The sequence below is a fragment of the Staurois parvus genome, unplaced genomic scaffold (assembly GCF_062004578.1).
Source record: "Staurois parvus isolate SC_StPar_1 unplaced genomic scaffold, SC_StPar_1.0 ptg001919l, whole genome shotgun sequence".
In the NCBI taxonomy this organism is placed as follows: Eukaryota; Metazoa; Chordata; class Amphibia; order Anura; family Ranidae; genus Staurois; species Staurois parvus.
Window position 1 is genome coordinate 284,173 of NW_028319715.1, and position 15,828 is coordinate 300,000.

The 15,828-nt window shown below is 46.7% G+C and overlaps 1 protein-coding gene across 1 annotated transcript; it reads right to left on the reverse strand.

Moving 5' to 3' along the window:
• Window positions 1-4,047: 4,047 nt before the first annotated feature.
• LOC149433272 (serine protease inhibitor A6-like) lies at window positions 4,048-13,571 on the reverse strand. The gene is made up of 4 exons (XM_089664483.1): window positions 12,957-13,571; window positions 9,198-9,465; window positions 6,577-6,727; window positions 4,048-4,322 (listed from the first exon to the last, which is right to left on the reverse strand). The coding sequence occupies exons 1-4, from the start codon at window positions 13,552-13,554 to the stop codon at window positions 4,122-4,124; spliced, it is 1,218 nt and encodes a 405-aa protein (XP_089520609.1). The 5' UTR covers window positions 13,555-13,571; the 3' UTR covers window positions 4,048-4,121.
• Between the last annotated feature and the right edge of the window lie 2,257 nt (window positions 13,572-15,828).

Genomic DNA, 15,828 nt, shown 5'->3' on the forward strand with positions numbered 1-15,828 from the left:
CATACAGACGGTCAGCTGCCAGGATGGGTCGGGTTCAGATTGCGGAGGTTGCGGGTGATGGTTAGATGCTTCGGGGGGGGAGTTGAGGGAGGGGGAGAATTTGAGGAGGTGGTGGTCAGAGAGGGGAAGGGGGTGTTAGTGAAGCTGTGGGGGGTGCAGAGGTGGGAGAAAACGAGATCCAGGGTGTTTCCGTTGGAGTGGGTGGAGGACTGTGTGTGCTGTGTGAGCGCGAAGGAGGAGGTTAGAAGGAGGAGTTGGGAAGTAGCCGGGCTGTTGGCGTTGATGGGGATATTGAAGTCGCCTAGGATGATGGTCGGTAGCTTGGAGGAGAGGAAGAAGGGAAGCCAGGTGGCAAAGTCCTCTAGGAAGGGGGATGCGGAACCAGGAGGCCAATAGATTACCGCAATCTGTAGGGGGGTGGGAGAGAAGAGCCGGATGCAGTGGGCCTCAAAGCAGGAGAAGGATAGGGAGGGGGGGTTAGGGAGAACCTGGAAGGTGCTCAGCGGGGGTAGGAGCATACCAACCCCTCCGCCTCTGCGCCTGCTCGGCATGGGTGAATGGGTCCAGACGAGGCCTCCATAGGAGAGGGCGGCAGGGGAGGTGGAGTCAGTGGCTTGGATCCAGGTTTTGGTGACCGCTAGGAGGTTGAGGGAGTGGGAGACAAAGAGGTCATGGATGGCGGTGAGCTTGTTGCAAACCGAACGGGCGTTCAGGAGTGCAACCGAGAGAGGAGGGGTGGATGTGGGGAGGAGGGGGACAGATATGAGATTGAGGGGGTTGCGGTGGTTGTCGTGAGTAGGGGGGTGCCGGGAGGGGGAGTGGGGAGATGGGGGGCCAGGATTCGGAGAGATGTCACCGGCGGTTAGGGGAAGGAGGAGGGTGAGGAAGGTGGGAACGGGAGGTGCAGGAGCGCGTGGGTCTGATGGTGGTGGCATGTGGGTCGGCGGGGGAGTGGAGTATCAGGAGGAGGTGGTGAGAGCCGTAGAGGGGGGAAGGAAGAAATGAGGGTGCGATGTAGAGCTGTTTTGGGGGAGTAGGGGGGTAGAGGGAGGCAAGTTTGGGGATGGAGGAGAGGAGAACGAGGAGGAGGAGTGCAGGTGGCATGCTAGGTTGGGCAGAATGCTGATCGGGTCGGGGAGGTGGGAGGTTTCAGTCAGGATGTGAGGATGGAGAGAGTCCGTTATGCCATGTCAGAGTTCATCAGTGTCTAATCGTAGGAGGGGAGAGGGAGTGGTGGGCGGCTGGGGCCGCAGCTGGCTGGTTGCAGTCTGTGGGTGCTGTAGGCTAGCGTCCACGGGTGTTGTGGGCACAGTGGTGCGGTGGCTGGACGAGCCGTGGGATGCAGTGATTGGAGGTGTTGTAGGCCCGGCGTCAGGGGTGCTGGAGGCCCTGCGTCGGGAGGCGTTGAGTGCACAGCTTCGGGAGGTGGTGAGGGCCCGGCGTCAGGAGGTGTTGAGGGCCCGGCGATGGGAGGTGTTGAGGGCCCGGCGATGGGAGGTGTTGAGGGCCTGGCGTCAGGAGTAGCTGAGGACCCGGCATCAGGAGGTGCAGAGAACCCGGTGGCAGGAGGTGCTGAAGGCCCGGCGTCAGGAGGTGGAGTAGGCCGGCGTCAGGAGGTAGTGTAGGCCGATGTCCTGAATGGGCTAGGCGTTGATGGGCTCCTCCGTCAGGTGGAACGGCGCTCAGGGCTGTGCGGGGCAAGGGCACGGTTGAGTGGAGCGCGGTGTGGAGGAGATGTGGCAACGGTGGCTTCCCCAGTAGGGGCTGGTGGCGGCTTGCTCTCTTTGGGCCAGCGGGGGTGGTTGCTGTTTCCTTCAATCTGCGGGACCAGGAGCGGGAGATCGCGGCAGCGATCCTCAGCCCTTCGCGGTTCATTCTCCTCCATGGTCTGATGCGGCTGGTAGGAGAGGCCACGGCTTCAGGGGTCGTGGTAGGCCAGGAGTCGCCCGAGTTTCGCCAGAGGGACAGCGCGCCGGAGGGTGGGGTGGTGGGCTGGTGGTCCCTGGTTGGGTGGTGGGCTTGCGATCCCAGGTGGGATAGTAGCCTAGGGTCCTTGGTGGTTTGCAGTCCCTGGTGGGTAGTGGGTGCCCCTGTTTGAGCCCCTGGTGGGATGGTGGGCTTGCGAACCCGGAGGGATAGTGGCGGTCCCAGATGGGATGGTGGGCTTGCGGTCCCCGGTGGGATAGTAGCCTGTGGTCCCTAATGGCTTGCAGTCTCTGGTGGGTAGTGGGTGCCCCTGTTTTGTGTCCCTGGTGGCTAGTGGTGTGATGGTGGCTGGGCCCCTGGTGGGTAGTGAGTGCCCCTGTTTGGGTCCTTGGTGGGATAGTGGCGGTCCCAGGTGGAATGGTGGGCTTGCGGTCCCCGGTGGGATAGTAGTCTAGGGTCCCTAGTGGCTTGCAGTCTCTGGTGGGTAGTGGGTGCCCCTGTTTTGTGTCCCTGGTGGCTAGTGGTATGATGGCGGCTGGGCCCCTGGTAGGTGCCCCTGATGGAGTGCCTGGTGTCCTGGGATGTTGAGGTGGAAGCGGACCCCTCCCGGGTGTCTGTAGGACCGGTGGGGATGGTGGCAGCTTCCCCGAGGAGCGGAGGTGTCCCGCCGTGACCGCGATTCCCACCTCGATGCCGGCCACGGCCGGCAGGAAACACTCCCTTCAGGGTGTTGGTGGGGACATCGGCCGCGGGCTCAGGGGCCTGGATGGCGGCGGATGGCAGGGGATGGGGTGCAGGGCGCCGGAGCTGGTGGTCATGCGGCTGCTCCGGGTGCCATCTTGCCAGTTACCCTGTGCCTGTTACCGGGAACAGGGTGCAATGTTTTAATATTGGGGTGGGGGGTGTTCATTGTTCTCTTGTGTGTCTTGCGTGGGAGCAAACTATTATGGGATATATGTGTTTGTACTGGCTTGGTGGGGGGGTGTTTCCAGCAGCCCTTCCCCCGATGGGACTGCCTGCTGATGTGTTTCCTGTCTGGGTGTGTATTTCCCCGCCCTGTGTATAGATCTTGTATCTATGTTAAAATAAAGCAGTCTATTTCCTGTTTTAATACAAGTCTGGTGCTGTCTCATCCTGTTGGGTCAGCGGTGGTGTCCGTGGAACTGTGTTCGGACAGGGAAGTAGCTAGCGGAAATACCCTAGTGCAATCGGGGTCTGCTTCCGTTACAATGGGGCAATATTCCTTTCACTGACACCAACAATAGGGCACTATTCCTTCCACTGACACTAATGAAGAGGCACTATTCCCCCCACTGACATCAACGATGGAGCACTATTCCTCCCACAGACACCAATGATGGGAACAATTCCTCCCACTGACACCAATGATGGGGCACTATTCCTTCCACTGACATGAAAGATGGGGCACTATTTTGGTCAATGTCACCAACAATGGAGCACAATTCCTCCCACTGACACCAATGATGGGAAAAATTCCTCCCACTGACACCAATGATGGGGCACTATTCCTCCCACTGACACCAATGATGGGACACTATTCCTCCTACTGACACCAATGATGAGGCACCATTCCTCCCACTGACACCAATGATGGGGCACTATTCCTCCCATTGACACCAATGATGGTGCACTATTCCTCCCACTGACACCAATGATGGGGCACTATTCCTCCCACTGATACCAATGATGGGGCACTATTCCTCCCACTGATACCAATGATGGGGCACTATTCCTCCCACTGACACCAATGATGGGGCACTATTCCTCCCACTGACACCAATGATGGTGCACTATTCCTCCCACTGACACCAATGATGGTGCACTATTCCTCCCACTGACACCAATGATGGGGCACTATTCCTCCCACTGACACCAATGATGGGGCACTATTCCTCCCACTGATACCAATGATGGGGCACTATTCCTCCCACTGACACCAATGATGAGGTTCCCAAAAACTCTGTGGCTGCAATGTTATGCACATGTCTATCAGAGCTCAGTTTGTGACTCCCCCACACCACCCTATTGGTCCCCCATTACCGGCTGGTATCTCTCACTCATTAACACAAAGGCAATCCAGGGAAAACAACAACACAGAAATTGTTCAGCACATCCCCTTTATTCTCAGCAGGATGGTTTCATTTTGTTCAGCACTTTATATCTGCTTCATCCGATTACTTCCCCGACCACTTGGGGTCCATGAATCGGCCAATCCCGAGGATGGTTTTGGTGTCTTTGTGGTACATCATCATGATGAACGGGCGGTTAACACTGAACTGGGGGACCTGAGGGGAGACTAAGTTTAATATGCCAGAAGTCGCAGCGTCGTCCGCTGTTCCTCCCTCCTCCAAGGTGATATAAGATCGGTGGAAAACCTGTAAACACAGAAAAGTCAAGGAATGAACTTATAAAAGTTAAGAGAATGAAAAATTAAAAAAACAAACCTAAAAAAAAAAAAGATTTGGGGACTAAGATAAATGAAACATACTAGGAGAGTGGACTTCTGTTAGGAAGAGAGATTGGGGGGGGGGGGGGGATGTGTGCTAGTAGGGGTGATTGAAGGGATTTGTGCGAGGAGAATTTATTTTTTTGGAGGGGGGTTATTGCTAGCAGAGGGGATTTGGGGGGAGGAGATCTCTGCTGAGAGAGTGGATTTCTGTTAGGTAGAGGGATTGGGGGGATTTGTGCTAGGGGGGAAACATTTTTTGGGGGGGTTTAGTGCTAGCAGAGGGGATTTGGGGGGGATTTGTAGTAGAAGGGGGGAATTGGAGGAGGAATTTGTATTAGGAGAATGGATGTCTGTTAGAAAGAGGGATTTGAGGGGGGGGGATGTGTGCCAGCAGGGATGGTTGAAGGGATTTGTGCTAGAGGGGGGAATTTTCTTGGGGTGTGTGTGTGTAGTGGGTAGCAGATGGTATTTGGGAAGGATTTGTGCTGAGAAAAAAGGATTGGGGGGGGGGGGGATTTGTACTAGGACAATAGATTTCTGGTAGGAAGAGTGATTGGGGGGAGGATTTGTGCTAATAGGGGTGATTGAAGGGATTTGTGCTAGGAGGGGATTTTTTTTTTTGGGGGGGGGGGGTTTAATGCTAGCACAGGGGAATTGGGTGGGATTGGTGCTGAGGGAGGGGGTATGGGAGGATTTGTACTAGAAGGGGTGATTTGGAGAAGGGATTTGTACTAGGAGAGTGGATTTCTGTTTGGAAGAGGAATTGGCAGGGGATTTGTGCTAGTAGGGGTGATTGAAGGGATTTGTGCTAGGAGTGGAAATTTGGGGAGGGGGGTGCAGTGCTAGCAGAGGGGATTGGGGGAAGGGAATTTGTGCTGAGAGAAGGGGATTTGGGAGGATTTGCACTAGACGGGGTGATTATGAAGAGGGATTTATACTAGGAGAGTGGATTTCTGTTAGGAAGAGGGATTTGGGAGGGGGAGGAAATTTGTGCTAGTGGGGGTGATTGAAGGGATTCGTGCGAGGAGAGGAAATTTGGGGAGGGGGAAGGATTAGTGCTAGCAGAGGGGATGGGGGGGGGTGATTTGTGCTGAGGGAGGGGGATTTGGAGGGGATTTGTACTAGAAAGGGAAATTTGTAGGGGGGATTTTTACTAGGAGAGTGGATTTCTGTTATGAAGAGGCATCTGGGAGGGGATTTGTGCTACTAGGGGTGATTGAAGGGATTTGTGCCAGAAGGGGAACATTTTTTTTTTGGGGGGGGGGGGAATTAGTGCAAGCAGAGGGGATTTGGAGGGATTTGTACTAGGAGAGTAAATTACTGTTAGGAAGAAGGATTTGGGGGGTGGAAGGTTTTGTGGGTGTGGGTGTGTGTGTGGGTGAGCAGAGAAGGGTGTGGAGATGAGCAGAGAGGGGGGTTTGGGGTGTGGAGGTGAGCAGAGAGGGGTGTGGGGGTGAGCAGAGAGGGGTGTTTGGGGTATGGAGGTGAGCAGAGAGGGGTGTTTGGGGTGTGGAGGTGAGCAGAGGGGACCAGCTGCCCGAGTGCTCTATCATCTATGGGCCGAACACAAGGACTTGCAGCTTTTATGCCCCATCATTGGTATCCCACTGACACCAATGATGGGGCACTATTCCTCCCACTGACACCAATGATGGGGCACTATTCCTCCCACTGACACCAATGATGGGGCACTATTCCTCCCACTGACACCAATGATGAGGCATTATTCCTCCCACTGACACCAATGATGGGGCACTATTCCTCCCACTGATACCAATGATGGGGCACTATTCCTCCCACTGACACCAATGATGGGGCACTATTCCTCCCACTGACACCAATGATGGGGCACTATTCCTCCCACTGACACCAATGATGGGACACTATTCCTCCCACTGACACCAATGATGGTACACTATTCCTCCCACTGACACCAATGACGGGGCACTATTCCTCCCTCTGACACCAATGATGGTGCACTATTCCTCCCACTAACACATGTGAAGAGGCACTATTCTCCCACTGACCACAATCCGGCCCCCTTGAAGCCTGAAGTACAGTAAACTGGCCCTCTGAATGACAAGTCTGGAGCCCCCCCCCCCCCCGCTCTATAGGGATGGCGCCTGTTATAGGATTACCATACTTCATCCACATATTAAATATAAAAGGAAGATACTCACTGAGGAAACGCTGAACTTCTCTTTCTTTGAGATCCCGGAGAAGTCGGCGCTGTTCTCATCGAACATATTCCACATGCCCATGCGTTGCAATGCGCGATCCACGTTGACCGGGGTGTTGAAGGTCATTTTGGGTAAGAAGAGTTCCACCAAACTGTGAAGGAAAACACACATCGGTGTCTGTATCAGCGACACCAACCATCCCCCACTCTCCCAATGAGGCAAAAAAAGTGTTTCAAAGCTACAGCGACCCCATCAGCCAATCAGAATGAGCCGATCTGACCGCATCAGCCAATCAGAATGAGCCGATCTGATCTGATTCTAAGGTTTAAAGTTGAATTGAAGGAAACCAGAGATACGGCGCCTTGAAGAAGTCTTCCTCTTCCTTGACATTTTCACATTTTGTCATGTGACAACCAAAAACGTCAATCCATTTTATTGGGATTTTATGTGATAGACCGACACAGAGTGGCACATCATTGTGAAGTGGAAGGAAAACCTAACCCTGCTTTAAACTTCTTCACAACTTTATCCCTGACCTGTCTGGTGTGTTCTTTGGCCTTCATGATGCTGTTCCTTCACTAATGTTCTCTAACAAACCTCTGAGGGCTTCACAGAACAGCTGTATTTATACTGAGATCACATGACACACAGGGGGACTCTATGTACTAATAGGGAAATTCTGAAGGCAATTGGTTCCACTAGATTCTAGTTAGGGGTATCAGAGTAAAGGGGCTCTCTTTCAACGATGGCTTTCTTCCATAAAGGCCAGATTTGTGGAGTGCACGACTAATAGTTGTCCTGAGGACAGATTCTCCCCCCTGAGCTGTGATCTCTGCAGCTCCTCCGGAGTTCCCATGGGCCTCTTGGCTGCTTCTCTGATGAACGCTCTCCTTGCCCGGCCTGTCAGTTTAGGTGGACGGCCATGTCTTGGTAGGTTGGCAGTTGTGCCGTACTCCTTCCATTTTCAGATGATGGATTGAACACAGTGCTCCGTGAGATGCTCAAAGTTTGGGAATTTTTTTAATAACCAAACCCTGTATTCGACTTCTCCACAACTTTATCCCTGACCTGTCTGGTGTGTTCCTTGGCCTTCGTGATGCTGTTTGTTCACTAATGTTCTCTAACAAACCTCTGAGGGCTTCACAGAACAGCTGGATTTATACTGAGATCACATGACACACAGGGGGACTCTGTTTATTAGGTGAATTCTGAAGGCAATTGGTTCCACTAGATTTTAGTTAGGGGTATCAGAGTAAATGGAGCTGAATACAAATGCCGCCACACTTCTCACAGATTTATTGGTCACAAATGTTCGAAACAATTTCTCATTTTCCTTCCACTTCACAATTATGTGCCACTTTGTGTCCATCACATCCAATCCCAATAAATACATTGTAACATGACAACATCCGGGGGGTCCGGGGAGCGCGGATATAGTGAATGCGGGGTCCGGGGAGAGCGGATATAGGGAATGCGGGGTCCGAGGAGAGCGGATACAGTGAATGCGGGGTTCGGGGAGAGCGGATACAGTGAATGCGGGGTCCGGGGAGAGCGGATACAGTGAATGCGGGGTCCGGGGAGAGCGGATATAGTGAATGCGGGGTCCGGGGAGAGCGGATATAGTGAATGCGGGGTCCCGGGAGAGCGGATATAGTGAATGCGGGGTCCCGGGAGAGAGGATTTAGTGAATGCGGGGTCCCGGGAGAGCGGATATAGTGAATGCGGGGTACGGGGAGAGCGGATATAGTGAATGCCTGGTCCGGGGAGAGCGGATATAGTGAATGCCGGGTCCGGGGAGAGCGGATATAGTGAATGCGGGGTCCGGGGAGAGCGGATATAGTGAATGCGGGGTCCTGGGAGAGCGGATACAGTGAATGCGGGGTCCGGGGAGAACGGATATAGTGAATGCGGGGTCCGGGGAGAACGGATACAGTGAATGCGGGGTCCGGGGAGAACGGATACAGTGAATGCGGGGTCCGGGGAGAACGGATACAGTGAATGCGGGGTCCCGGGAGAGCGGATACAGTGAATGCGGGGTCCCGGGAGAGCGGATACAGTGAATGCGGGGTCCCGGGAGAGCGGATACAGTGAATGCCGGGTCCGGGGAGAGCGGATATAGTGAATGCGGGGTCCGGGGAGAACGGATATAGTGAATGCGGGGTCCGGGGAGAACGGATACAGTGAATGCGGGGTCCGGGGAGAACGGATACAGTGAATGCGGGGTCCGGGGAGAACGGATACAGTGAATGCGGGGTCCCGGGAGAGCGGATACAGTGAATGCGGGGTCCCGGGAGAGCGGATACAGTGAATGCGGGGTCCCGGGAGAGCGGATACAGTGAATGCCGGGTCCGGGGAGAGCGGATATAGTGAATGCCGGGTCCGGGGAGAGCGGATATAGTGAATGCGGGGTCCGGGGTTTGTTCCATACAAATCAGCTGCTGTCCTGCCCCCTACAGCCCATAGTGGGTATACCCCATCACCATCCTGTTGGCGTTGTCAGTTGATCCTGCGTTCACCCAGCAGACATCAGGCTGCACGTTGCACTTTGTACGATCATTTGGCTGATCCCTCTAACAACATTCAAACTGCTGAGTTCTGTTGTAAACAACTGTCATGCATACCTGGTACTCAATGAGCTCAAGTATTTTTGAATCAGCTGGGGGGTCAGTAATTGCTCCACGTAGAACAGGTCACCCAGTCTCGGTATGATGAGGAGAAGGGCGGTGTTCTTGGCGTACGGCATCTCCAGCACATTGACATCCAGCTCTCTGTCCTTGTACGTCTTATAGAGTCCCCTCCGGCGCATCGTTGGCGTTAGGGTTGGTGGCAATCGACTCCCAAATTCTTTTTCCTCTGTATTTTGTTCGTCAAACTGTCCTTTCCATTTCCCTGGAGGAACAGAAAAAAATGTTTCCTTTAAAGGTAAACTATAGTGGTTTGGGATCGTTGTATTCTATAGACATGCGCAGTTCGGTTTGATCCGAATAGAAATATGGACAAAATTGTCATTATTCCGGGATTGAGAGGTATCTGAATTTCCAAACTACAAAAGTGGCAAATTATAAAAAATCAGAAATAACAAAAAGGAAGTTTTGTCAAAAACTTGAATTGAATTCCAAAAGAATTCAGAATTGATTTAAAAAAGAATTTGAAATCAAATTCGGAAAAACAAATTTGAACTGTAAACATATTGCCGACTATTGCTGATTTCCCTCAAGACTGTGTTAGTGTTAGAATATATCCATCTTCCGAAATTCCAAATAGAATAGAATAAAATAGAAATAATATAACTGTCATGTAAAATTTGAGTTTTAAATAGAATAGAATAAAAAAAAAAAATATATAGCTATCTTCCGAAATTCGAATTTTGAAAAGAACAGAATAAAAACAGAATAGAATTGAAAATAAAATAAAAGAATAGAAAATAAAGGAATAGATAGAATAGAAAATAATAGCACAGAAGAAAATAGAATAGAAAAGATATAACTGTCTTCTGAAATTTTAATAGAATAGAATGGAATAAAATAGAAAGAATATACTTCGTTATAATATGTCTCGAACCCTTCTGGAGCATCCTAGGAGTTACACGTAACTTCCTCCATCCCCTCTCCAAGTCTTCCCTTACCTACTCCCCACTTCTACTCAACCCCCCCCTTCCCCCCTTACCCCTTCACACTTCTTTTTCTCTTTTCTTTTCCTGACACCCCCCCCCCCCCCCCTCCCCGTTCAAATGTCTATGGCTTGTCCCATGCCTATGTTTCCATCCCCTTTATAATTAATAAAATATTTGAACAAGAAAATAGAAAGAATATAACCGTCATTTGAAATTTGAATTTTAAATAGAATAAAAAAAAAATGAAAGAATATAGCCGTCCTCCAAGATTCGAACTTTCAAATGAATGAGAATACAATAGAATAGAAAGGAACAAAATAAAACAGAATATATTAAAATAGAATTGAAAAGAACAAAATAAAACAGAATATAATAAAATAGAATAGAAAGGAACAAAATAAAACAGAATATAATAAAATAGAATAGAATATAAAGGAACAGAACAGAAAATAAAAGAATAGAACAGATTAGAATAGAATCAAATAAAATAGAAATAATAATATAGCCATTTTCTAAAATTCGAATTTCGAAAAGAATTGAACAAAACATAATGTAATAGAGTGGAAAAGAATAAAATACATTAGAATACAATAGAATAGAATAAATGCCAAAAGTGTGCTAGGGCCCATTTACACTTCTACATTGCAGTAATGTGTGGCGGGACCACCAGATAAAAAAAAAACAGAAATAAAGAATAGAAAGAAAAATAAGGAGAAAACAATTATGAAAACACATATACATATATATATACAGTTGTGCTCAAAATTTTTCCTCCCCCGGCAGAAATTGTGAAATTTTGGCATTGATATTGAAAATCTGATGGATCTGCCAATAAATGCTCTTTTATTGAAGGATGATGATCATATGAAGCCATTTATTATCAGATGGTTGTTTGGCTCCTTTTTCAATCCTAATGATAACAGAAATCACCCAAATGGCCTTGATCTGAAGTCTCCACCCCCTGGATCAGAAGTCTCCGCCCCCTGGAATGTTTGGCCTTGTGCCCCTTGTGTGTCTGTACCAAGGCCAAACATTCCAGGGGGCAGAGACTTCTGATCCAGGGGTGGAGACTTCTGATCCAGGGGGTGGAGACTTCTGATCCAGGGGGTGGAGACTTCTGATCCAGGGGGTGGAGACTTCTGATCCGGGCCATTTGGGTGATTTCTGTTGTTATTATGATTTAAAAAGGAGCCAAACAACTATTTGATAATAAATGGCTTCATATGATCATCATCCTTCAATAAAAGAGCATTTATTGGCAGATCCGTCAGATTTTCAATATCAATGCCAACATTTCACTATTTCTGCCGGGGTATGTAAACCTTTGAGCACAACTGTGTGTATATATATATATATATATAGTGGGAACTCGCTTCAACGTGGTAGAGCTTTTAAACGCAAACAGCTTCTCGCTTTCTTTTTCAGGGCCTTTTTTTAGCCCACTTTTATTTAAATGCAAGTTCAAACAGAAGTTTCCCACACAGGGGTATCGATCATCCACAAAACAACGGTTCAGCCTCCTGGCTTACACTCAGCTTGCTGTCTGTCTCCTGCAAACTTCTTCCCAAAAATATGGCACTTGCACACCGCTGGCCTCTAGCACACAGCTAGTCTCTAGCAGCCCCTTGCTGCTTTTGGCTTCCACCTCTCCTAGGTGAAGCCCACCTGACTTCAAGGCAGTGACCTCCTGTCTTCCAAGTGGAGCCCTCCTGACTCCTATCTGCTGGGGTGGAGCCCAGAACCCTGGTCCTGACTCTATGAAGAGGCCTGTACCCACCTGTGCAATCAGCCTCCTGGCCATTCCCAAAACCTGGTCCCAGGATTGGAGATTTCATCCCTCCCAGATCTCTTTGAAATCTCCAGGCTCCAGATCCCAAAACAGACCTTACAAACAAAGGAGGAAAGTGAAAAGCCACTTTCCTCCGTATCAAACAGTTACCCTGGAGCCCCTCAACCTGCCTAGTTGAGAATCCTGGGTGACAGATCATCACACTGTCACAATATATATATGTGATGGGAGTCACTTTGGGAGGGGGGCCCATGGAACACAGCTCACTTTGGATGGGTGGGGAGACCCCTGCCTCAGCTCCCCATATCCCTCTTATGTGTAAGTCCCCCTGTGCCTGTTAGGGGTGCAGGGTGAAATGTTCTGCTATTGAGTAGACATGTATAGGTGGGGTGTGGGGGTTGTTCATTGTTTACTGCCATGTGGTCCCATTGTTCTATTGTGTGTCTTGCTTGGGAGCAAACTATTATGGGATGTATGTGTTTGTGTATTGGCTTGGTGGGGGGTGTCTGCTGTGTGTCTCTTGATACTAAATATATTGCCCCGCCCTGTGTATACATCTTGTATCTGTGTTAAAATAAAGCAGTCTATTTCCTGTATAGTCAGCGGTGGTGTCCGTAGATCTGTGCCTTATACAGGGAGGGGGGGTTGTTCCCTTGAATGTATATATCTTGTGTCTGTGTTAAAATAAAGCAGTCTATCTCCTGGTTTTGTTCGAGAGTGGTGTCAGTGGGCGGTGTTCGGACGGGGAAGCGGGAGTCTACCGGAAATACCCTAGTGCAGTCGGTCCGGTTCCGTTACAATATATATATATATTGAAATATATTGGATATGGCCAAAATTTTGGGAAGAATATTTTTTAAATATAGTTAAAATATATATATAAAATATATTTTTCTTCCATGTGGGTTGTATCTGTAGTTTCATAACCTCTGTGGCTCCAAAATCTACTTTCCGTAGTCAACAGTAAAATGGACTTACCTTGAAAGACTGCATAATCTACGACAAACATCGATGCTTTGTTTTTCAAGTTGCCGGTTATGTTCTGGATCTTATGGTCTGTTTTATCGCTCACAATCCTGTTGATTGTCTTCTCAGCATTCTGAGGGTCATTGTTTGTGATGGTGTGAATGGAGGCGTTGTAGTACTTAGTCACACTACGTTTGTATGATGGTAACATATGGGCCGACTCTTCTATGAAGATGTCGTTATGAAGCTGGAATTCTACGTCTTTGCTGTGCTGGCTTATGGCTTCAAGGAACTTTCTATAGCTGTCATGCAGCTCCTTGTCTGTCTTGGTGTCATCCAGGCCCATGCCTTGAAGAATATCCTTGCGAGTTTCTGATTGGGCGCCGAGGGCCAGCATGGAGAGGGTGGTGTAGATGCTGACCGGTGAAATGAATAGGTTTGGTGGGGGCCATTCTGTAAGTGGCACTATGATTTTATAAAGCTTCAAAGTAAAGTCAATTTCCGCTTCGGATATCTCTGAATGATCCCCTTTAGAGTTTTGGCCGTGATCTCCATATGGTTTCGCAAGGACCAACGAGACGAACAACTGGAGGAGAAGAAGAATCTTCATCTTTCTTTCACGTCTTTCACACCTGTGTAAAAATAAAGGATTTTTTTTAGAGTCAGTACCAGAACATTTTGGATCTTATGCCAGTTATCCTGCATATCTCTTGTCATGAAAAGGTCCACCACCGACCATCTCAAGGGGTCCAAGGCCCAGGCTGAAAGATGCATTCTTGCTGCTGATAGCTTGGGCAATGTAGACTGATAGGGGCTCCCTGGGACCTCGGAAACATTTTTCTTTCCTATCCTATGCTTTGGAAAAGTCTATTTCCCATCCTCAGAGATTTCTGGTCAAATAAATCAGTCCACAGGTCAGTAAACCTTTAACCACTTCAAGGGGGCACTTCCAGCCCAATTTTCAGCTTTCAGCTGTCGCACTTTGAATGACAATTGCACGGTCGTGCAACACTGTACCCAAACTACATTTTTAGCATTTTTTGAGATGGATAAAGCTTTCTTTTGGTGGTATTTATTCACCTCTGGGCTTTTTAAATTTTTTTTGCTAAAAAAAGAAAAAAATAGTTTTTCTTAATTTCTGTTGCAAAAATGTTGCAAATAAGTAATATTTCTTCTTCACTGATGTTCATTGATGAGGCTGCACTGATGAGCACTGATATGTGGCACTGATGGGAACTGATGACGTGACACTGATGAGGCTGCACAGCTGAGGTACCATTTATAGGCACTGATGGGACAAGTGAGGAGGAACTGATAAGGCTGCACTGATTTGCGTTACTGATGGGCACTGATAGGTGACACTATATATCTATTATCTATCTATCTATCTATCTATCTATCTATCTATCTATCTATCTATCTATCTATTATCTATCTATTATCTATCTATCTATCTATTATCTATCTATCTATTATCTATCTATCTATCTATCTATTATCTATCTATTATCTATCTATCTATCTATCTATCTATCTATCTATCTATCTATCTATCTATCTATCTATTATCTATCTATCTATCTATCTATCTATTATCTATCTATCTATTATCTATTATCTATCTATCTATCTATCTATCTATCTATCTATCTATCTATCTATCTATTATCTATCTATCATCTATCTATCTATCTATCTATTATCTATCTATCTATCTATCTATCTATTATCTATCTATTATCTATCTATCTATCTATCTATCTATCTATCTATCTATCTATTATCTATCTATCTATCTATCTATCTATCTATCTATCTATCTATTATCTATCTATCTATTATCTATTATCTATCTATCTATCTATCATCTATCTATCTATCTATCTATTATCTATCTATCTATCTATCTATCTATCTATCTATCTATCTATCTATTATCTATCTATCTATTATCTATCTATCTATCTATCTATCTATCTATCTATCTATCTATCTATTATCTATCTATCTATTATCTATCTATCTATCTATTATCTATCTATCTATCTATCTATCTATCTATCTATCTATCTATCTATTATCTATCTATCTATCTATCTATCTATCTATCTATCTATCTATATCTATTATCTATCTATCTATCTATCTATCTATCTATCTATCTATCTATTATCTATCTATCTATCTATCTATCTATCTATCTATCTATCTATCATCTATCTATCTATCTATTATCTATCTATCTATCTATCTATCTATCTATCTATCTATCTATCTATTATCTATCTATCTATCTATCTATCTATCTATCTATCTATCTATTATCTATCTATTATCTATCTATCTATCTATTATCTATCTATCTATTATCTATCTATCTATCTATCTATTATCTATCTATTATCTATCTATCTATCTATCTATCTATCTATCTATCTATCTATTATCTATCTATCTATCTATCTATCTATCTATCTATTATCTATCTATCTATTATCTATTATCTATCTATCTATCTATCTATCTATCTATCTATCTATCTATCTATCTATTATCTATCTATCATCTATCTATCTATCTATCTATTATCTATCTATCTATCTATCTATCTATTATCTATCTATTATCTATCTATCTATCTATCTATCTATCTATCTATCTATCTATCTATCTATCTATTATCTATCTATCTATCTATCTATCTATCTATCTATCTATCTATTATCTATCTATCTATTATCTATTATCTATCTATCTATCTATCATCTATCTATCTATCTATCTATTATCTATCTATCTATCTATCTATCTATCTATCTATCTATCTATTATCTATCTATCTATTATCTATCTATCTATCTATCTATCTATCTATCTATCTATC

What these genes read in the sequence shown, in the direction of transcription:
- LOC149433272 (XM_089664483.1), bottom strand. Translation starts at nt 13,554, where the DNA reads ATGAAGATTCTTCTTCTCCTCCAGTTGTTCGTCTCGTTGGTCCTTGCG. An exon ending in TTGAGCTCATTGAGTACCAG is followed by an intron (nt 6,728 to 9,197) that starts GTATGCATGACA and finishes TTTCCTTCACAG; the next exon opens with TTTGGTGGAACTCTTCTTAC. An exon ending in AGAAGTTCAGCGTTTCCTCA is followed by an intron (nt 4,323 to 6,576) that starts GTGAGTATCTTC and finishes CTGTGTTTACAG; the next exon opens with GTTTTCCACCGATCTTATAT.